This window comes from Salminus brasiliensis, chromosome 11, assembly GCF_030463535.1.
Source record: "Salminus brasiliensis chromosome 11, fSalBra1.hap2, whole genome shotgun sequence".
NCBI classification, from domain to species: Eukaryota; Metazoa; Chordata; class Actinopteri; order Characiformes; family Bryconidae; genus Salminus; species Salminus brasiliensis.
Window position 1 is genome coordinate 17,206,578 of NC_132888.1, and position 21,694 is coordinate 17,228,271.

The 21,694-nt window shown below is 42.7% G+C and overlaps 1 protein-coding gene across 3 annotated transcripts; it reads left to right on the plus strand.

The window, feature by feature from the left end:
• The first annotated feature begins 80 nt into the window (after positions 1-80).
• cluha (clustered mitochondria (cluA/CLU1) homolog a) lies at positions 81-20,412 on the plus strand. Of its 3 annotated transcripts, none has more exons than XM_072692001.1 (26): positions 81-440; positions 7,196-7,380; positions 7,505-7,676; positions 7,782-7,925; positions 8,016-8,143; positions 8,614-8,768; positions 8,932-9,057; positions 9,188-9,335; positions 9,421-9,513; positions 9,597-10,291; positions 12,425-12,855; positions 14,204-14,305; positions 14,391-14,491; positions 15,396-15,548; positions 15,638-15,700; positions 15,796-16,040; positions 16,148-16,232; positions 16,317-16,470; positions 16,890-17,029; positions 17,115-17,195; positions 17,387-17,512; positions 17,621-17,742; positions 17,891-17,984; positions 18,590-18,724; positions 18,818-18,891; positions 18,982-20,412. In XM_072692001.1, the coding sequence occupies exons 1-26, from the start codon at positions 311-313 to the stop codon at positions 19,109-19,111; spliced, it is 4,212 nt and encodes a 1,403-aa protein (XP_072548102.1). In that variant the 5' UTR covers positions 81-310; the 3' UTR covers positions 19,112-20,412. The 3 variants fall into 3 exon arrangements, with proteins under 3 accessions (XP_072548102.1, XP_072548105.1, XP_072548103.1); XM_072692004.1 differs by having other exon boundaries at positions 12,425-12,768; XM_072692002.1 differs by lacking the exon at positions 81-440 and adding an exon at positions 1,766-1,844.
• The last annotated feature ends 1,282 nt before the right edge of the window (positions 20,413-21,694 follow it).

Here is a 21,694-nt window from a genome sequence, read left to right on the forward strand (position 1 = left end):
GACCAGAGGAGTGAATGGCACAGCGGGCTTTCCGTAGCGGTGCTGTAGGGGAGGGAACAACACAAAGGCAAAGAGGTCAAGAGGAGGAGAAACCACGTGTGACAGCCAGCCGAGACTGGAGCTGTCCGTCCTTCTGATGGGAACTTGTTTTTGTGATCTCGGTGTCTCTGCATGCAGCTATAGCTCGCCCGTCTGACCGGAGAAAGCGACCCGCTGTACAGCTCTAGTCAACATCCTTCAGCAACTGATAGCTAGCTATCTGCCGCTAGGTCTGAAAGCGCCTCTCCTGGAGAAATCTCACACACGCATCATGGTAAGCAAGACGGATGACATCCCGGCATCAGTCCCGAACTGCACGGCTGTGGATGTCGCAGAGGACGGCGAGACGCCGGAGAGCAAAGAGAGCGGCAAGACAGCCCTGAAGGACCCCTGTCTCTGCGGTATGTCCGTTTCTGAGCTAACCGCTGTTTACTGTGAGAGCGTGCGGAGCTTCAGCTGAGAACATCAGCCGCAGCGCTCAACATAAGAAACCCCCTTAACGCTGGCTCGGGTTCACCAGGTAGCTACAGACATTCACGGTCAGGTTTGATTGATTTATTTTATCCACGGTGCAGGGTGCAGACTGAAGCACTGAGGGGCAGTTTACTCTTATCTGCTCACCTGGCTACGTTTCACCTCAGTCAGTCACCTTAGCATCCAGCAAGTAGCAGCCATGCTAGCTATAGCTAACTAGCAGCTAAGCGGTGACATGAGTGAAGGATGCTCACCAGCAGCGTCCCCAGGATTATTCACTGTATAAGATCTGTCAGCCGTACAATACGACCGTAAAGTGAAAAATGCCATCTTCTTAGCTAGTTTAGCTGGAGTGGGGTAACGTATAATGTATTACACAATGTCTGTTGAACGTGTTGAAGTCTCTTCCTCTCTCACCTCTATAGTGGCCATGCACGTTAGCTAGTTTACCGCTTTAAGTGTGTAGCATATGTAGCTCCTTGGTTAGCTAGTCTTAAGCTTAAATCAAGACACAGAGGTCTTCATCAGCTCTGTAGCTAGTAGCTGTATGGTTTGACTGACTGACTGTGAACGTGGCCCATGCATGCATGCACCATTCATATAGCAAGGAGAGGCTCTGCAGGTAGGGTGAAGTAGCTAAACGGCGGAAACAAGAGGGGACAGTAGTTTCTTGTATTAATAGCAAAAGCAAGGGAAATGTTTACTGCGGTAAGACAGGCCATTAATGCATTTTAATTGCAATTAATGCAATAATGTTGTGCGCGTGTGTGTAAAAAAAAAAAAAAAAAAAGACAAACGCAGTGAGTTCCTGAGTTTCTGTCCTTCAGCTTGTTAAACGCATTAAAACTGACCTTCATAAGGTTTATTAACATTAGAAAAACATCAAGAACAGTATGAAGAATGGCAGTATGTGTGTGTGGCTGTAATCTCGCCGGCTCGCGCACATGCTCTGTAACCGCGTGCACGAACCAATGAACTGAAGGTCACCTTCATTGGAAGAGACCAAGGCTGGAGCTGCGAATAGGGGTGTTTTCAGCTCTGCCTCCAGTTACAGGGCAATTTATCGACTCATTACGGCTTATACGAGACGTTTATAGCAAATCGTGATGAAAGTTACGTCAATTTAAGCATTTTACTAGCTCACACTGGAAGCCGTGGGCATGCTGGCTCGTTCGGTTGGACCTCCGCCTCCCCCTCGTGTGGAGCTGTAGAGGTGTTCGGTAGCGCGACCGGGAAGCGGATGCTGTAGCACATGGAAAGTGTGTGTGTGTGTGTGTCTGTGTGCCGCTGGAAGGTTATCGCTGTCTCTTATACACAGAGCGGACACTGTGGTAAGGGTTGCGCTTTACATCCACACCCCATTAAAACACGTGTAAAAGCCGAGTCCTCTCGCGGGCGGCTCGTGTTTCGAGGACCGGTCCTCTGACGCCCCGCGCGCGAGCGGCCAAGTTATACAACTCGGGGAGCTGGCCGGCACTTGCGTCCAGTGTCACTTAACAAGGACCTTGGAATAGCCGGACTGCCATCATTTCTGCTAACCGAAGCTGGACAGTGTCGTTTCTGGCACTGCCAGGTCGTTAAACATTTCTGCATAATCCGGTCGTTTACATGTAAACAAAAGCTAGCTGCGTCCTAGAGCGCAGACTGCCATGCTAACAGTGCGTGGAAGGGTGCACCACCAGCAGGAGTGCTGTCATTAGAGGAGCACTCCTCGTGTGCAGTGTCGTGTGGTAGTTAGTTAGTTAGTTAGCTATATGGTTTTAGATGCAAAACCACAGTCGTGCAGTGTGTTGTGATGTGATGCGAAATGATGCTTTATTCATCAGCTCCAATTTTATTTGCTACCCAAAACAGTCTTATTATTTATTAGTTATTAATATGTAAGGTTGCCAGTGGTAGAATAGTAGCTATATCTTTTATGGTAAAGTTTTCTTTGCCCAGTGGTTAGCCTTTGCTAAGTCTATGCATATACATCTCCATCCTTCATGTGTGTGTGTGTGTGTGTATGTGTATGTGTATGTATGTATGTGTGTGTGTGTGTATATATATATATATATATATATATATATATATATATATATATATATATATATATATATATATATATAAAGGAGCCCTTAAAGTGTCAAGGTTGAAACATAATATTTAGAGACTTAAAATGGTCCTTGGGTTTAATAAATTATTCTCTGGATTTATAAAAAAATCCGCTTTCTCAATGTAATACATTGTTCTTTAATTTAAGAAATTTAATTTAATATTTGAGAAAGCGTCCCCTCTAAATCGATGCAACAATTTGTTACAATTGAGGGAAAATGTCTCTAAATATTTTTTTTTAGCTCATTTTAATGGCTTTGTATTTTAAAGCCATCATAAAACACTTTTAGACAATATATTCAATCAATTCCTGTAACCTTTTTGTGAGATGCTTTTTTAGTGGCATTTTTTAGTGGCTACTCTCTTGATTTCAAATTAGCTCACACCTGAACAATTGAATTGTGCAGAAATGTAGAAAAAAACATTTTTGCCCACTTTACTGTTGTAGCTTTTACTGTGCATCATGCACTGAAGCTCATGAGTGTGTGTGCTGTGTGTGCTGAAATGTCTCTTATGTTGTAGTTCTTGTTCTGTTGCTTAACTAGTGTCCTGCAGAGCTTTGCAGGATTACGGGATGGTTTCTTTATCAAGGTTACTGGACATCTGCCCTTGTGGGTTTGCCTGTTAGTGAGCTAGTAGCCAGGGCTTGTCAGCTGGAGGTGTTTTGACAGTGGCTCTCTAGGCCCAGCAGATCAGGCCGGTCAGCAGGGGGTCTGCCTGGGTGAAGTGTCAAGGCTACTTTTGTGCCAACTGGGTATGGCCTCTAAAGCGCTCTTGGGACACTGTCCTCTCAGCTGAGTGTCTGGCAGATCATCCATTCTCAGAGAAATCCAGTTATTTTGTGACTTGGCTGTCAGTTTCTACCACGGCGGCTGGTGGACTTGACCCAGGTGCCTTTCCTTTTTCAGAGTGCTGTTGGCTGGATCTGGTTGGATTCAGAATATTTAAATCACTTCACTTGTTAATTAGTAAATTTGTGTTGTATACAGTCATCTTGTATGTGATGAAAATCATGTTCTGATTTGTGTGTGTGGGGGGGGGGGGTGTAACAAGTTTTGTGAATAAAATTGGTATTTAATTGATGGAGTAGATTAAGGACCTGCTGAGAATGTTGTCCTGCTTTTGTGGACATTCTTTTGCACTGTGAGACCTCACTCTTTGACCCAGTGGTCAGAGTGTCTCTCGTAGTTGAATCAGTGGGGCACTTCGGGAGGCTGTGCTCTAGGAGTGGAAAGCCTGTACCGTGGCTACTCTCTGAATGATTTACCAGCAAACACTGACCTGCTTGTTGTATGTTAACATTGAATAGTCTACTAAGGATTGTTCCTCTGCAGTTGGTCTTCCTAAACTAGTGGAGCTGAGCTTTGGAGATGTTCGAAATGAATTAGCCACAGATTACTGAATTGAAGTGCTGCTTGACTGGACATCTGCTGAAGTGAGAGAAGTTGTGGAAAATTAAAGGTTTAGAGATGAGAGGTTTAGAGGTTTTCTTTTTTTTTTTTTTTTTGGAAGATGGAGGGACTTGATGTAAAACCTGGCTACCAGCAGGGATGCACAGCTACTCCCACGGTTATTGCACTCTTAAGCATAAAGGTTCTTAATGGTTCTTGGCTTGGACTCATGGTTGTGGTGGTGGGGGGGATACAGAACCTTTGCATTTATAAAAAAGGTTCTTCACTAATGCTTTGATGGATCAACCTGACTTTATTGTTTTGTTCAGGGAATGCTAAGCATTAGTGGTCAGAAACATAGAGGCAGGCCGCACGGCTGGACTTCACCCAGATCACAGACACAGAATTGAAGGGCATGTAGATTGCCCCTGGAGTTGTGCAACATGGAGACGCAGTTACCCCACGCACACTTTGCTCTATTTTTAAAGCCAACGAGGCTTGCTTTGCGATTTACACAATTGAACCATTTCAGTGCCAGTCCATCCTATCACATGTATTTTGATGTTTTGCGTAAGCAGTGCATATAAACAGTTTTTATTACAAGTTTTTGGATTGCTGATGTTGGATGATGCATGGCTCGAGTTCAAAGCTCTAAAGTGATGAATGAAGAAGAACATGATTTGGATAAGAGTAGAATTAGGACACTGAGGGAGAGGCTGATCTAACCCTTTTAAATCCCTTCTTTAAAGAGAAGACTATGGGAGCCATCTGTAACTGTCTCAGAAATCTTAACAGTTGGTTCTGGAAACTTGTGTTCATGAAACTTGAAAGCACTGTTGTATATTATTACAGTGTTTAAAGTGGAGGATGTGAGAGATGGTACAAATGATCTATTTTTACATTACTCAATACTTATTGTAATCTTTCACAGTCAAACTGCACCAGTAGATTTAAAAAACGCTGTAAATGCATAATTAGTACAGTTTTTTAAACTCTGTGTAAACAGGACTAATTACACTCTCTTTAATGAAATGCAGTTGGTCAGTGTTCTTTAAGCACTGATTTAAACGGTGATATGCTCATAAAAGCTTATTGTGTATCACAATGACAATTTATCACAATGCAAAAAGTCATATTGCTCCATTTTAGACACATTTATAAAATCTGCTCTATTACATTTAATCAATCAGGCCAAATTATACTTTTTTGAATGAAACATGCAGTTCTTTAAGGTTCTTTAAGGATTGCGGGAAGAAAAATAATGTTTGTGTGTTTTGTGTCCATCTCTCAATCTAAAACAGGGTTCATTACGAAATGTGTTTGATTTACCCTTCCCCCCCTACCCAACCCCCCAGAGGTCCTCCATGCAAGGAGATGTCTGCTGTTACTACAGCCCTGACACTGATTACCTTGAAAGCAGCCAAGGACAAACTGCAGTCGTCTGAAAGCAAACAGGAGGCCTTTGCTGACCCAGGCTAGGCTCTAGCAGCAAAAGCTGTGGCATATCCTGAAAAAAGTGTTGGGTTTAACTCCCAGCCTTTTAGCTTAGTTCAGTGTTTCTGTGTGTGACAAACATGCACGTGAGACCAACTGGATCTGAATGCTGCAGAATGGAGCGAAGGAGATTGCAGCAGCGGCTGTGGAGCATGACTGGAATGTTCACCCTCTCCAGATCAGCAACTGCTGCTGTTGCTGTGGTGATCTGTGTGACGGCTCGGAGAGCTCTGCAGGGGCTGGATTATGTACAGTGAAAGAGGTGTGCTAGGACAGTGCTTTTTAACTGACCAACTTGCAGTACAGATGCACAGATGGTACTTATGGTGTTACTACACTGATAAAAAATAAAAGTTCCTGTCTTGTGGTTGCAGGGAATATCCTTAAATGTATGTAGAACCTCTGGCTTATGTGGGGATTTTTTTTTTTGATAAATGGATTAGTCACACTTGCATGTCTCATTTATATTGTCTCTTTTAAAGAGACATCCTTTGAAATGTCCTATAGGGTAGGAGATCCTGTTTATGCTTAATAAGAGTGTTTCTCTCAGGATCCACCTAAATGTTTGTAAAACAAATAAAAGGCCACATTTGGCAGCTTCCAGCCCCTTGATACTCACCTGCTCTTTTAGTCTAGCACAATATCTTACAATGATACAAGTAAGAGTAACATGGGCCACAGACAAAGGCATAGACCTACACTGTTACTTACTTTGTAAGTACTTTTGCATATCTTGGTGACATGTAGGTTGCCATTAGCAATAATCTAAGCTAGACATATTACTTCTATAGAGTACTAAAAAGGTTATTACTTCTAATAATGGTGGAATCTCAAGATTAATCTGTTTTTGAGGTCAGATACCACTTAAGGGCAGGGCTGGATGCCACATTCACCTTCCAGGCAAATCATCAGGCAGGGCTTTTGTAATGCTCAGTGCGTTGTCTCTCAGGATGAAATGTACTTTGCTTTTTACAGTCAACCACATTTTAAATGCTGTTGAACTGCGAATTCCCAGTAAGAGTGTTAGTGGTGTTTGCTCTGCTGTGTTCTGATACTCTCTGTACTGGGGTGAGCGATGTACTCTTATAATGGGTATCCAGTGAGTGGTGTTGAGTGTTAACTCTTCTTTCCCCACAAAACCTGTTACTTTTGAGTTTGAGTCAATTGGCGACAATCAGACTGGCGACATTTGGCACTCGCAGTGGGTTTAAACTGCGGATTTGATTGCTTTCTACATCTAACGATTGAATGGGGGACTGTGCAACACTGACCAGCTCTCAGGATCTGCTAAATTTTTTATGCATAGCCGACCGAACCTTCCATCTCCATGGAACTCATTTGCGGCTTTGTAGAGCCATTTGTTATTTATTTAAAAACACACACGTTTCTCCTTCAGCTCTTACAGAAAAGACACACTGTCTCCACACTGATTCACCAGTGGATCGTGACCCATAGTTGGAAAAACACTGCTAGATCTATGGTCTGTGCTACTTAAAGAATACATTTTGGCAATGGTAATGGTAATTATTTTCCTGTAGCTTTTTACAATGTATACAAAACTACCGATCTTTGAAAATGGGGGTGGATATCTGCTCCCCACGTAAAGACCCTATTTTCCTCTGTATTTTACTTATGCCATATGTTTTAATTTTTAATAATCTTTTTCATTGTAATTTAAACAGCCTTTCTCTCATGATCAACAGGGCACAGTGCAGCTGCGGTAGTAATGAACGGGGACGCAGGGCACGACCAGGCCGAAGAGGCAGAGTCCAAGCAGGACGGCAGTGGTGACGCTGACGATGCCAATGAACAGGAAGTGATCGTGATTCAAGATACTGGCTTCACTGTGAAGATTCAGGCGCCAGGCACCGAGCCCTTTGACCTTCAGGTACTTCAGTTATGGGGCTGCGTTGACCATTGCAATGTTGGATAGAATTGTAGTGGAGTTACTGAGGTGTCTGTGTGTGTCTCAACAACCGCTAGAAACACTATTGTTCTTTATTCCCTTCCAGGTGTCTCCACAGGAAATGGTGCAGGAAATACACCAAGTGCTGATGGACCGTGAAGACACCTGCCACCGCACCTGCTTCTCTCTGCAGCTAGATGGCAATGTTCTGGACAACTTTGCAGAGCTTAAGTCCATTGAGGGCCTTCAAGAGGGGTCCTTTCTCAAAGTGGTAGAAGGTATGTTTTATAGGTGGTGGTTCCTAACTCTATCTTACTTTTTTTATTTGCTCATTTAATTTAAGCTCTTTGCCCAAACAATGACTGTTTGCTTTCACTTTGCAGAACCCTATACAGTGCGTGAAGCTCGCATTCACGTTCGCCACATCAGAGACCTGTTGAAGAGTCTGGATCCCTCTGATGCTTACAATGGAGTGGACTGCAATTCTTTGTCTTTCCTCAGTGTCTTCACAGATGGAGATCTGGGAGGTGTGTGTAACAGGATTCATGCATTTGGGGATAGAAATCAGCTTCAATCTGAAGTGTCTTTTAAAGATAATTCCGTTTTCTCTTCCACAGACAGTGGCAAGCGCAAAAAGAAGGGTAGTGAACTTGAGCAGATCGACTGCACTCCTCCTGAACACATCCTACCCGGCAGCAAAGAGCGCCCCCTTGTACCCCTCCAGCCACAGAACAAAGACTGGAAGGTGAGTGTGAGCAGCCATGTTTATTTGATCTACACAGCAGTGTCATGTTCTTATTCTTTACAGAATACAATAGTTGGAATGTAATGTTTTAAAGAGAGACTTCTAGACCTCTAGAAGCTCCTTTTCTCTTGAGTGGTTTGCTTTTGTGGCATGAAACATTAGCCTTCACAAACAGTGTCCCACTAAAATGAACAATTGTGCACCTTTTGTTGTCATTAATTAGGGCGGTGGTGGGTGAGATACCAGCATGAGACTGTTCCATGTTCTGCTAGAGTGCTTGTGGGAATGGAAAGAAAGCTTTTTCCACTGAGTTACAGTGTTTGTTTTATCAGGGCTAGAAGCAGTAGTCTCTCTGTTAGTGTTGAAGGGCTAATAAGTTTTATTTATAGTAGTTGTTAACATATTGGGATATAAATTTCAGTACATTTCACTCACTCTTATCAGTAACACATGGTGTGCTCTGATTACAGCCACTGCAGTGCCTGAAAGTCCTCACAATGAGTGGTTGGAACCCTCCACCTGGCAACAGGAAGATGCATGGAGACCTCATGTACCTGTTCATTGTGACCGTAGAGGAAAGGCATGTCAGCATTACTGCCTCCACCCGTGGATTCTACCTCAACCAGTGAGTGCACATAGAAATTCTTGCTTACTGGCGTAGTCCTTCAGTCTTTTTAAACGTTTAAAATCATATGTTTTGTATATATTTTTTTTACCCTGAACTGTTCTATCTTTACACTACCCCAGGTAGTGCTTAGCTGGTGTAATTGTAATTTTCACTGTTTCAGGTCTACCACCTACACTTTTAACCCTAAGCCAGCCAACCCCAGCTTCCTGAGCCACTCTCTAGTAGAACTACTGAGCCAGATCAGCCCAGCCTTTAAGAAGAACTTCACTGCCCTGCAGAAGAAGAGGTAACAGCCGTTCCCATCCAGTACAGGCCCCAGGCTAAAATTCATATCAAGCAGTGCAGATTGTGATACTGTTTCTTGGCTGATGAAATGATTTATTCAAATGAAGTAACTGAAACTGATTGTGCTGCAGAGTCCAAAGACATCCATTTGAAAGAATAGCCACACCATTCCAGGTGTACAGCTGGACCGCGCCACAGATTGATCATGCGATGGACTGTGTGAGAGCAGAGGATGCATACACTTCCCGTTTGGGTTATGAGGAACACATACCGGGCCAGGTAGATTTTGGTGCATCACATCTTCATTACAGGTCTGCTCTTCAACAATTATCTGTTACTAAAGCTCCTCTGCCTTTAACTGTAGACCAGAGACTGGAATGAGGAGTTACAGACTACCAGAGAACTCGCTCGCAAGAACCTTCCTGAACGATTGCTGAGGGAGCGGGCCATTTTCAAGGTAGGTTTACGAAGTCTACATTAATGGCCTAGGCCTTAACTACATGGCTTCAGTTTGAGTCAAACCTAAAATTACTTCCGCAGGTTCATAGCGACTTTGCTGCAGCTGCCACACGTGGGGCCATGGCTGTGATAGACGGCAACGTCATGGCCATTAACCCAGGGGAGGAGACCCGCATGCAGATGTTCATCTGGAACAACATCTTCTTTAGCTTGGGCTTTGATGTGAGGGATCACTACAAAGAGCTGGGCGGAGATGCTGCAGCCCATGCCGCTCCCACCAATGACCTAAATGGTGTGAGGGCATATGGGGCTGTGGATGTCGAAGGGCTCTACACACTGGGCACTGTGGTGGTGGATTACAGGGGCTACCGGGTAACTGCCCAGTCCATCATCCCTGGCATCCTGGAGCGTGAGCAAGAGCAGAGCGTCATCTATGGCTCCATCGACTTTGGAAAGACTGTGATGTCCCACCCAAAATACCTGGAGCTGCTGGAGAAGACCAGCCGGCCGCTGAAGGTACAACGCCATGCTGTCTTGAACGAGAAAGACGCCGCAGTAGAGCTCTGCTCGTCTGTGGAGTGTAAGGGCATCATTGGAAATGACGGCCGCCACTACATTCTGGACCTGCTGCGCACTTTTCCTCCTGACCTCAACTTCCTGCCTGTCGAAGGGGAGGAGCTGAGCCCAGAGAGCCAGAAGCAGGGTTTCCCTCGACCGCACCGCCACCGCCTGGCCTGCTTGCGCCAAGAGCTCATTGAAGCCTTCGTAGAGCACAGGTACCTGCATAGTTTCTGAATATTGAATGAAAAAAGGGATGAAAGTGCTTACTGTTTATGTCGCATCAAAACTACAAATCTCCTAAATGACCACTTTTACAGGAAAAGTTTCAATGGAGGTCAATTTAAAAAGGTTTCATTCCAGATCATCTTGAATTTCTGTTGTTCCTCTCATGACGGTTTGCTGTAATGTAAACTGGCCAACTGCCAATTTCTAAAATATATGAAAAACAGCAAAAATGGAGATATAGGGTATTTGCACAGCAGCAACATTTATGTTGCTGTAACCAAACAGAATTACACCCTTAAAAATAAAGGTACTTGTCATTGAGCAATGCCGTAGAAGAATCCCATATTTTGGTCCCATAAAGAATCATGTTTGTAATAGAGATGTGTAAAGAACCATTACATCAACTGAAGGTTCTTTAGACCTTGAATAGGTTCTTCACACATCTCTCTTAACAACAATGGGCCTTATTCACCAACCATTCTTAACAAATGTCTTCTTAAAGCCCACTTGCACAGTTTTCCAGAAGATTCTGACCTTCATTTTCTTTGAGGACAATGGAATCTATCATTATAAGAGCAGAGCTGTAAACAGTTCTGCAGTTTAAAGACACATCATGAATCTGATGTAGACTTTAAGACTTAAAAAAAATGTAATACATTTAATAAAGTGCTTAGGAAGATCTTGGTAAATAAGGCCCAGTGTTCTTTAGGGAACAAAATGTGGTTTGTCTATGCAGTCACTTAAAGAACCATTTAAAGCACCTTTATTTATTTTTTTTAAGCTGTAGATATGTTTAGTGTCCCAAAACACGCATCTGTTTTGTTGTTGCTTTGTACAACAATGATGACAGCAAAGGAGAAAGCTGCATAGGATAAAAATAGCGCACAGGACGATGTTACCGATTTAGGATGAACTTGCATGCTTTAACACTTGCACTTAATACCTACATTTATACACACAATTTAGAGTCACAAACATGCCAATTGTTAACGGCAGCCCATTAGTAATGCATAGTAATGCAAAAGCCTTTTACCAATGATTTATCAGGTCTTGCCCAGACATGCCTTACTCAACGTCATATAAAGGTTGACTAAAATATTTTAATGAGATAAATGAATGAACTTACTAGAACTGAGAGAATAGGGAAGGGTGATAAGAAAATTGTCACTAAGTAAACTGCAAATTAATTGGTTGTACAACAATGTTTGAAAACTGTTTAAATAACGTTAATATAAGATTCAAAGCTTTAAATATTCAAATGTAGTTTTGGTTTAATAGTATGGTGGGTTTCCAACTAAGAAACAAATGTAATAGTAACAAACAAAATTGTTTCGTATTTGCCATAGGGTTGGGAGGTATCCACACATAAAATATTACCACTTCTACTATTTCATCCCGCATTATTTTAAGACCTTAAAATGTTCAAATACGAAGTTCAGATTGCTCACAGGGAGACGAACTAACGAACACGAACACTGTGCACAATTTTACGTCAGTGATTCAATAAATGTTAAACACTCAGTTGAACAGAATAGCATTCTGTACACCACAGAACAAATTCAAGTGTGACAGGCAGCACATTTATAAGCATTTAAATGAGAGTGGCTGAAGTTTTAAAATTGGAAAGCAAAATTTTAAGTTTCTCAATAAGGTAGTCTTTACTTGACCCACTCTGCTGCGATTGACTAACTGCTGAGCTACCAACACAAGTATTTTGGTAAAACGCTTCTGAGCGAAACACAATTCACAAGTTTCTATCAACACTAGATTTTTAAATACTGTGGTATACGGTATTACTATTATACCACCCAACCCTAATGTGTAATTTTTCAATTCCTGTTTCATTTCTTTGTTTATCCATAATATAGGAGCATAATTGTTAACAATTGTTTATTGTTAAATTAGAAGAAAATGGTCATATGTAATTAACTAGTTCTCTGCAGTTTTCTGTCCTAGTCGCATAAATTGGGTGACCGATGCACCTTTTTATTATTCAGCTAATTTTTCTTGCCTTTTCATGGGCCACAGGAAAATGTCACTTGAAGATAATTACCTGCTTTACAACTTGCTGAATGCGCTGAAAGTCAGCTGCTTTAACCGTGTTAACTGTTTGTGGGCCAAAGGTATCTCCTCTTCATGAAGATGGCAGCACTCCAGCTAATGCAGCAAAAAGCAAACAAAGAAAGCAAGACTGCAGCCCTGCCCGAGAGCATCACTGCTGAGACTGTGTCTGATAGCGAGCAAGCAGCAGCTCCAAAGACCTCTGAAAACGCCTCTGAAGCTGCAACCCTTTCCTTTGACTCTCCGACCTCCTCTGAATCCACGCTGACGCCTGAAGACGCAGCAGACTCTGCCTCAGAGGCCTCAGCTACAGAAAACTCTGCAAGTCCCACAGTGACCACCAACGGTACACACGAACCCACAATTCCAGAGAGCCAGAACGGAGACTGTGACAGTCCACTGGAGGGTAAGGAGGCTGATGAAACTATACCAGGACTAGCTCAGGCTAAAGAGCTGGCAGAGTCTTTAGCAGGAGACGATGGATCCGGTATTGGTACGTCCTTTAAGCAGCCAAGTATGAGCCATGGGAAACGGGAGCATACAGCTAGCAGAGATTTGCCCAGAGAACTCGTAGTTTTGCATTTATTTACACCAAGCTCTGTCTTTGTGGGTCTTTGCATTGCGGTTCCTTTACCATTGTCTGTAAAGCTTTGCTGACACCTCCTGGTGGTAAAAGGGTATTTCTCAGCTAGTCTAGGTGCTCCTGTTCTCCCTCTCTCTCTCCACGGCTCAAGCAAGGAGAGATTACATCTCCCTAATTGGCATGATGACAATGAGACAGTTATTCTTGTCTTTCTGATCCTCTATATTCTACCTATATCCCTGCACGCTTGCTCTCTCGCTGACCTTTTAATGTGGTTCAATTAACAAAATCTGTGAAGAATTAAAGGATGGTGTGATGGATTAACTGCTGGTGATTGGTGAGGCGCCATAACCCAAATTTTAACCACTGCTAATCATTCTACCCAATACATGCTAATCAGTTCAGCTGCCCAGTTTATTGGTGTGTAATTAAAGATCCCTGGGTGATGCAAAATTAATTGTTTACTCTTAAAAATAAAGGTGTTTCAAATTGTCCCATAAAGAATCAAGTTTGCAGTAGAGATGTGTAAGAGTAAGGAACCTTTAAATCGGTAAAGAGCCTATGCATTAAGTGAAGGTTCTTTTAAAAAGATTTTTCATTGTCCCACATCTCTATTACAAACACGGCTCTTCATGGAATCAAAAGTGGTTCTTCTGTGGCTTTGCTCAAAGAACCATTTAAAGTATCTTTATTTTTTGTTATTTAAAAATTTTCTATTTTCTTTAATATGTATGGTTATGTTCACACAGCAGGTAAAGTGGCCCAGATTTTTCACCTTTTAAAAAAATAAATAAATAAATAATTTAGGATTTCTTTAATACGTTACACATGTGTAAAAGGACAATGCTTCACGTGAGGTTTTGGTTTCATCTTTAATGTCAGCATTACAGGAGCTTTCAGTGGCTGACCTCAGGGCTTATCACAGAAAATGCACTTGAGCTTGCTGTAAAAAGGGCACGTTATTCGGCCATGGCTACTTCTTCGGTTTGTGTCCTCTGGTTCTTTTGGTTTTAAACTGGCCCAGATCTAGTAATTTCTTTAGGAATTTCTATAGAACAGAGAATTTGCGCATCACTCCAAATATGAGGTCTGTCAGTGCTGTTCTGCCACTGAGAACCTCCGTCATTGCTGTCGTCCACATTTGTGACACATGCGGCATAAAAGATTGAATTTCAGCCACTTTGACCTCCTGAGTGAACATAGCCTATGTAATGGAATGACTTAGTCTTAACTGTGTGTGTGTGTGTACTATAAACAGACCCCAAAAGTCGAGAAGTTGTTCTCAACGCCTGCAAAGCCGTGGGATCCATCTGCAACACTTCCTTTGACATTCGTTTCAACCCTGATATCTTCTCACCAGGTATGTATCACAAAAGTAGTCTGCATATCTAAATCTCTGCAATGTGATACAAGTATCGGTAGCAGTCCACCCATTTATGTTCTAGGTGTGCGTTTCCCTGAGGACAGTGTTGAGGATATTCAGAAGCAGAAGCAGCTTTTGAAAGATGCTGCAGCCTTCCTGGTATCCTGTCAGATTCCATCTTTGGTGAGTTGCTTGTACATGTTGTACATATTGTACAAGTTCTTGGGGGGGGGGGGGAATATCAAGTCACACCTTGTTGTGGCGAATACCACTTTAAACCAAGTTCACATCATATATTCCTTCCACTCCTAAAAACCCAAAGTGAAGATTCAGCATGGTCCTTCTACTAAGCAAGGCACATCCTCACCGGATGGAAAAATTATTCTTTCTCACAGGCCTCCGACACATTTATTCTGAATGAAAGAAAAATTGCCCCAAATTGTGGCTCCTCATAACTCAACAACTTGGAGCCCATTCTTAAGAAGAAAAGAAAGTCTACTGGGAACACGCCCTGGAACTAAAATACAAGCAGACCTGAAAATCAGAAACTAGTCTCAGGCCAAATCTGATCTTGTGGTCACCCTCTCAGAAGATCCTCTGTGGAACTGACCATGCCATGGAAAGCAGCAGCTGATGAAAGAGAGACACTGAAAAATACAAACGTTACAGTTGAAGAGCACAGCACAGTTGTAATGCCTGTATTCCCTAGACGAGTTGGCTGAAAAAGCTTTGTAGACTTCTCAACCACAAGGCTGTGAAAGTGAGAGCCCTAGAGACAGAGCCTCAAAAAGAACTCTGAGGTTGCTCTCCGAGGCTGCTGTGTGCGCCTGTGCTTGTTTCTGGCTAACAAAGATCTAGCTGCAGTAGAGATAAAAGTGAAAAGGGTTCCATGGGACCCCAGGTGCTGCTTTTGAGCCTTCTGGAGGCGTCAACAAAACACCAAAGACAACAGCATTCATCAACAAGCGTTGATTATAATTGGAGAGTTTGTAACAAAGTCTTGTAAGCTGATCTTTGGTACTTTGTTGCTTATCCCCAAGTTTAAAGTAGTGTCCTGAATGTTCTATATATGTGTTTTTTTGTACAGATAAAGGACTGTTTAGACCACACTGCCCTGCCAATGGATGGAGCCACGTTTACAGAGGCCCTTCATCAGCGTGGCATCAATGTGCGCTACCTTGGCAACGTGCTAGAGTTTGTGGACAAGATGCCAGCCAAACCTCAGCTTGAGCATGTCTATGTAAGTCAAAGGTTCACCAACCAAATCAGACCATCTTTTTGTTTCTCAGCCATGTTGATGTACTTAATGCATTTTCCCCCTCATTGCAGAGAATAGGAATCACTGAGCTGATCACCAGATGTACAAAGCATATATTTAAGACCTACCTCCAGGTGAGCGTGTACTCCATTACAGCAATTCTGAAAATGCCCATTACATTTGCTCTGTGGGTCAAACTGTTCTCATTGTGTGTATGTGTGTATTGTAGGGTGTGGAGCTCTCGGCCCTGTCTGCTGCAGTGAGCCACTTCCTGAACTGTTTCCTGAGCTCTTTCCCTGACGCAGTGGCCCACCTGCCTGCAGATGAGCTGGTGTCCCGCAAGAAGAACAAGAAGAGACGGAACAGAGTGCCAGGTGGAGGAGACAACACGGCCTGGGCCAGCCTAACCCCCAATGAGCTGTGGAAAAACATTGCCTCTGAGGCTCTTAGTTACTATCACTTCACTCTACAATGGTGAGGAGGGGGGGCAATTTAGCTAAGCTATTATTATTATTATTATTATTACACATGGATCTCTTGTAAAAGAAAACCTATACGTATATGTGATTTTTCTTTGGCAGTGAAAGTGTGGACCAGGCAGTGGAGAAATACGGCCTGCAGAAAATCACTCTCCTGAGAGAAATCTCAGTCAAAGCTGGCATCCAGGTAGTGGCTGTATTGATCTGCCTGTAACCTCTCAGCGCCTGTAGTGCGTCTGTAATGACACCTTGCTTTCTGCTGTCCCTGCAGATCCTGATAAAAGAGTACAACTTCGATAGCCGCCACAAGCCCGCCTTCACTGAGGAAGACATCCTGAACATCTTCCCAGTTGTAAAGCATGTCAATCCCAAGGCCTCTGATGCCTTCCACTTCTTCCAGAGCGGACAGGCCAAGGTCCAGCAAGGTAATGTAACTGTCAAATAAAATTAATTTGGACAACAACAAAACATGTTGCTCAGTCTGAAGTACCTACATGTCTTCCTGTTATTAAGAGAAATATTTCCTCATGGTGGTTGCTTAGGAAGTTTGTGTCATGAAGAATTGAAGGCTGACAGCAGTCCAATTCATATTTTTTTTCTGCAGAAGACAAAGCAAAACACAATTTAGGTTCAGAGCCCAGGTATCACAGTATCAAGTCATGCAGCAACCATATGACTAGAAGAAAGGTGTAACATGAAAGTGCCATGGGACAGGCAAAGAAGAGCATTCACATGAACATGTAGAGTTGAGATAGGCAGAACATTCAATATATTTGAATTTCACTTCTTTAACATGGTATAGAGATGTCAGTCGTTGCTGAATGGCTTTCCCATGTGCCTTTAGGTTTCCTTAAAGAAGGCTGTGAACTCATCAACGAAGCCTTGAACCTCTTTAACAACGTGTATGGAGCCATGCATGTGGAAATCTGTGCCTGTCTGCGCCTACTGGCCCGTCTCAACTATATCATGGGAGACCACCCTGAGGTATAGTCTATACAGATAGCAAGAGCTTCCTATGTGCTGTTAGTTTGAATTTGTCATCACTTTTACAATCCATGTCTTTTTATAGGCCCTCAGTAACCAACAGAAAGCTGTACTGATGAGTGAGAGAGTGCTGGGTATCGAACATCCTAACACTATTCAAGAATATGTAAGTGTCCTGCCAAATATAGGTTGGTTATAGGTATACTTTGGAGTATGGTTAAAATCTGGATGTTTTGTGCTAAACTATGAGCTGGATAAGGATAAACTTCCCTAAAGTGTTGATTAAAACTGATTGTTTTCTTTTCTCAAACTTTGGTATTTTTCATTTAGTAACACTTGGCTTTGTTGTTCATATAGATGCACTTGGCTCTGTACTGCTTTGCCAACGGCCAGCTGTCCACTGCCCTAAAACTGCTGTATCGTGCTCGCTATCTTATGCTAATGGTGTGTGGAGAGGACCATCCTGAAATGGCTCTACTAGATGTAAGTTTATTGGACAGGGCAGTTTATGCAAATTTCATCTCAGCTGTGAACTGAATACCCTTTCCTCTCAATTTGCTGTCTCTAATGATGTTGACTTCTCTGCTATAGAGCAATATTGGTTTGGTGCTACATGGAGTGATGGAGTACGACCTGTCTCTACGCTTCCTTGAAAATGCCTTGTCCATCAACTCCAAATACCATGGTCCCCGATCCCTCAAAGTTGCCCTCAGGTAAGGTTGCTTAAAATGTGGACATGACGACATTTAGGTCATCTTTTTCACTTTCTGTTTTTTCAGTGGCACCATCTTAATTTAATCACACTATGAGTTTCATTGTGCTAAACATAAAATGTAATCTTGTTCTTCTGTTTCTCTGCAGTCATCACCTGGTGGCCCGAGTGTATGAGAGCAAGGCTGAGTTCCGCTCAGCTCTACAGCACGAGAAGGAGGGTTACACTATTTACAAGAACCAGGTATTCTGCTCCCTCACACAGCTACACACAGAATCAGGGTTGAAACGACCTTCATGTAGTACCTGTGGGAGAAGCTTGTAGCACTTTGGCTGTGAGTAATTGGAATCATTGTTGGTCAGACTTTAGGGTGTGGTTTGATGATATGAAAGTAACCTTTTCTCAATAAGATTGGTTTAAATGCACACACAACTTGCCATGATAATACTTGGACTATGCCCTTAAGGAGCAAAATATGATGTGATACTTTTATCACTTAAGGCATAAATCCGAATTTAGGGTGGCATTTAGGTTGATATCTGTTCAGAATGCACTGTTGTGGGGTGAAAATCAGTGTAACGTTAAATAGAGCCCTCCCCCTAATAGATGCTCTAGCTTTTTTTTAGGAGGTCTTCATGTAACCTTATGAGAGAGAATGGTATGGCTGGTTGATTGTTGCCTTCCTTTCAGTGATCTTTGACCTATCTTTTAAGGCAACATGCTGTTTGCACAATGTTTGCACAAGTGCTGATATGTCCTTAATTATTAGTGACCCTTGAGTTTTCATGCTCATAAACCCACCATACTTCAACAATAATTTATTTTTTAAATGCTCCTCTTACTTGTAGGTTGGTGAAGCCCATGAGAAGACAAAGGAGAGTTCTGACTACCTGAAGTACCTCACTCAGCAGGCTGTGGCATTGCAAAGAACCATGAATGAGATCTACAAGAATGGCTCCAACGCCAGCATCATGCCTCTCAAAGTAAGTTGTCATTACATTAACATTTGAGATTGTATGAATGTAGTCAGCACTTTGCTGTGAGCTAAAACCTAATGGTTATTGTTGTTTTTTCAGTTTACAGCACCGAGCATGGCCAGCGTTCTGGAGCAGCTTAACATCATCAATGGCATCATCTTTATTCCTCTCAGGTAAGCTGCTAGGTTGTTTCTAGGATTCTTGCTTGAAGTGGTCTTTGTTTCAGCCAACCACTGTGTCTAATACTGGATAATGTTGCGCAGCCAAAAGGACCTGGAGAATCTGAAGGCGGAGGTGCAGCGCCGGCAGCAGCTGCAGGACTCTGGGAAGGTCGAGGAACAGCAGGAGGATGGTCAGCTAGCGCTGGACGACAAGATACCTGTCGACGATTAACCCCACAGCCACCGCCCCTGCCAGGGGAGGCCATGATGCAACAGCCATCTGCTTGAACCTGTGGACCTGAGAACTAAGCTGTGTAATTTAAATGAGTATATTTGAGCTTAAAGGGAGGGGAGGGACCGGGACAGGCAGGGAGATGTACAGCGAGCAGGGCGGAGAGTCACATAGAGAGCGGAACCAGCGAGGGCCAGAGACCATGGCCTGCTCAAGGAGGGAACAGAGGGAAAACCATTTTTCTGCCTGTGTGTGTATGTAGCGAGAGGTGACCGAGGATGACCATGACATTGTATACCAGAGCCTTATTCATCCATCCATCCATTTGTTCGTTTGTTTGTTTATCCAGCTATCCCTCCATCACCCATCTCCTAGCCCTCCCATTCTCCTCTCCTTCTTCCCTTTTCTGAGTCCAGGACTACCACTATCTCTCCTAATCCCAGCGTGGACTCCACGCAGCCCACCTTTTCCAACATCCTTCTGTGTCCCAACCGCCACTCCAGCACACAACCTGTCTGAAAACTCTCAGGTGATTTCTACACTGCACTAGATGAGATCGCGACAAATTCACCGCTAAATTCAGAGAGGTACCCATGAAACCCAATGGAGGCTTGGAGAATGTACACAATGAGGTCTGGCTACAAGACCTACAACAACTGTTGATCCTCTGGTATCCAGTACAGTTGACATTTGCGTCTGTGGTTTACCCAAGTGGTGGCTGCTGTATCTTTACAAGTCTACAGATATGTGTTCTCAGCCAGGCTTTTTAGATTGAGAACACATGTTCTGCAAGGAACACCAAGATTATTAATGATCTCTTTGTAAAAATAAATGGGGATGGGGAATTAGGAAGCCATTTTATATTCTTCATATATCCGTTTAATTTAAGCCATGACTGTTTTATATAGATATATATATCATGGAGAGGTACATGTACATCCATCTGCGGGGGGTTTTGACAGAAACTTGATTTAAACTGATTGAAATGTGGATTAAGTGTTCAAAGCTTCAACTAAATCTATAGACTTGTAGCTGTGCTCAGTTTTGTTCAATTCTGAAAGTGTGTGTGTGTGTCTGTGTGTTATAGTAGTGCAGAGATTCCGAGAGAAGAATTCCCCTACTACTGCTGCTGTAACAGAATCATTATCAGCATATTTTTCTACAGATAGTTCTAAACATGGGAAGACTAATGTGGACTTCAAGCTCTGAGGAGCATACAGTTTTTGGCCCTCAGCATGGCAGACGATCTGCCATTAATGTTGAGAGTTAATAAACCCACTGAGCATATCTGACATATTGGACTTTCAGTTTTCTATCTGTCCTTTCTTTCTAGCAGTAGAGATGCTTTTCATATATTCCCTGTTCTCTCTTGCCAGTATTTAGTGCACTTTCCACCGTTGTGTTACCATCCAGTACCACCATAAGGGGATTGAGAGAGGCTGCTTCTTATGTAATGTACCAAAAAAGAAAAGTGGACAGAGTTGTTTGCTTGTATAAATGCTGTATGGGTGGGTCGACCCTGCAAATGTCAAACCCGTTGCTGTTTGAGTGTGTATGTATTTTTAAAGCAATAGCAATGCTGGAACTGGCCTTTTAGGTTCTGCTATGGTCTGCACCCAGATGCAAGACAGACTGCTACACATACTTACTTTAGATTCCTGTAAAAGTTGTGAGCTGTTTCTGAAATCATGGAGAACACTCAATCAGATCATGTTACTGCTCATGAACAAAAACACAGAGCATGTTCTAATATAGGAGATTTGTGCCTATCTGTGCTTTGGAACGGAACCAGGCTGGTATTGTCTTTCTATGCCTTTTGAAAAGGATCCGAAACGTCTTGATCAGACTGCCTGTGTTCCTTTCTTTTGGCCTGCCAACGACTATGAAGGAGGAGCATCATTTGCTGGCATGTCTCCAGCTGCAGTCCCCTTAGTTGCCACTAAGGGGTGCACTAGTCTAGCCAAATTACTTTGCATTGGTATTGCTAATGAAAATAGTCAATTAATGATTGAGTATAACACCATACTAGCTTTAAAACTGTCAGTACAGTTGTTCTCGAGCTGATGTTCACCAGGCTTTGTGGAAAAAATAAAAAATTAAACGCTGATAGTTCTAAGTGGCTGGAATATTGAACAATCATCAGATTTCCTTATGTAACTGCATAGCTCTATGTGTAAGCATATCTGATTGGATGTACTAACTAATTACGTGGTGGTATCAGTTGAACTGCAAAGGTCTTTCTTTTCAGTGGTGTGAGTTCTTGCATGGCAAACCAATTTGTGTCATCTAGATATTAAGCACGGGCTGGTACTGATTTTTCTATTAGGGGATGAGGGTGCAATATACAAGATTGAGTAATGTAGCGTTTTGGATTATGGTTTTAAACTGGATTATATTTGTCCTTTTTCAGACTGATATACACTGAGCTTTCTCACCCTTCAAACTAACTAGTCTCCTCCCTCCTGTGTTTTATTCACAATTGTGAATATCTAGCTGTGTGCGAGTTTGACCATGATATCAACATTTGTATTTTGAGAATTGCTTGTTTTTGAACCTCCAAAGTCCAAGGAAAAAGAATCACAC

Excerpts from the sequence above, each read along its gene's own strand:
- cluha (XM_072692001.1), top strand. The coding sequence starts at position 311 with ATGGTAAGCAAGACGGATGACATCCCGGCATCAGTCCCGAACTGCACG. Across the intron at positions 8,144-8,613 it reads CACAGAACAAAGACTGGAAG|CCACTGCAGTGCCTGAAAGT; the intron begins GTGAGTGTGAGC and ends CTCTGATTACAG. Across the intron at positions 18,725-18,817 it reads CCAGCATCATGCCTCTCAAA|TTTACAGCACCGAGCATGGC; the intron begins GTAAGTTGTCAT and ends TTGTTTTTTCAG.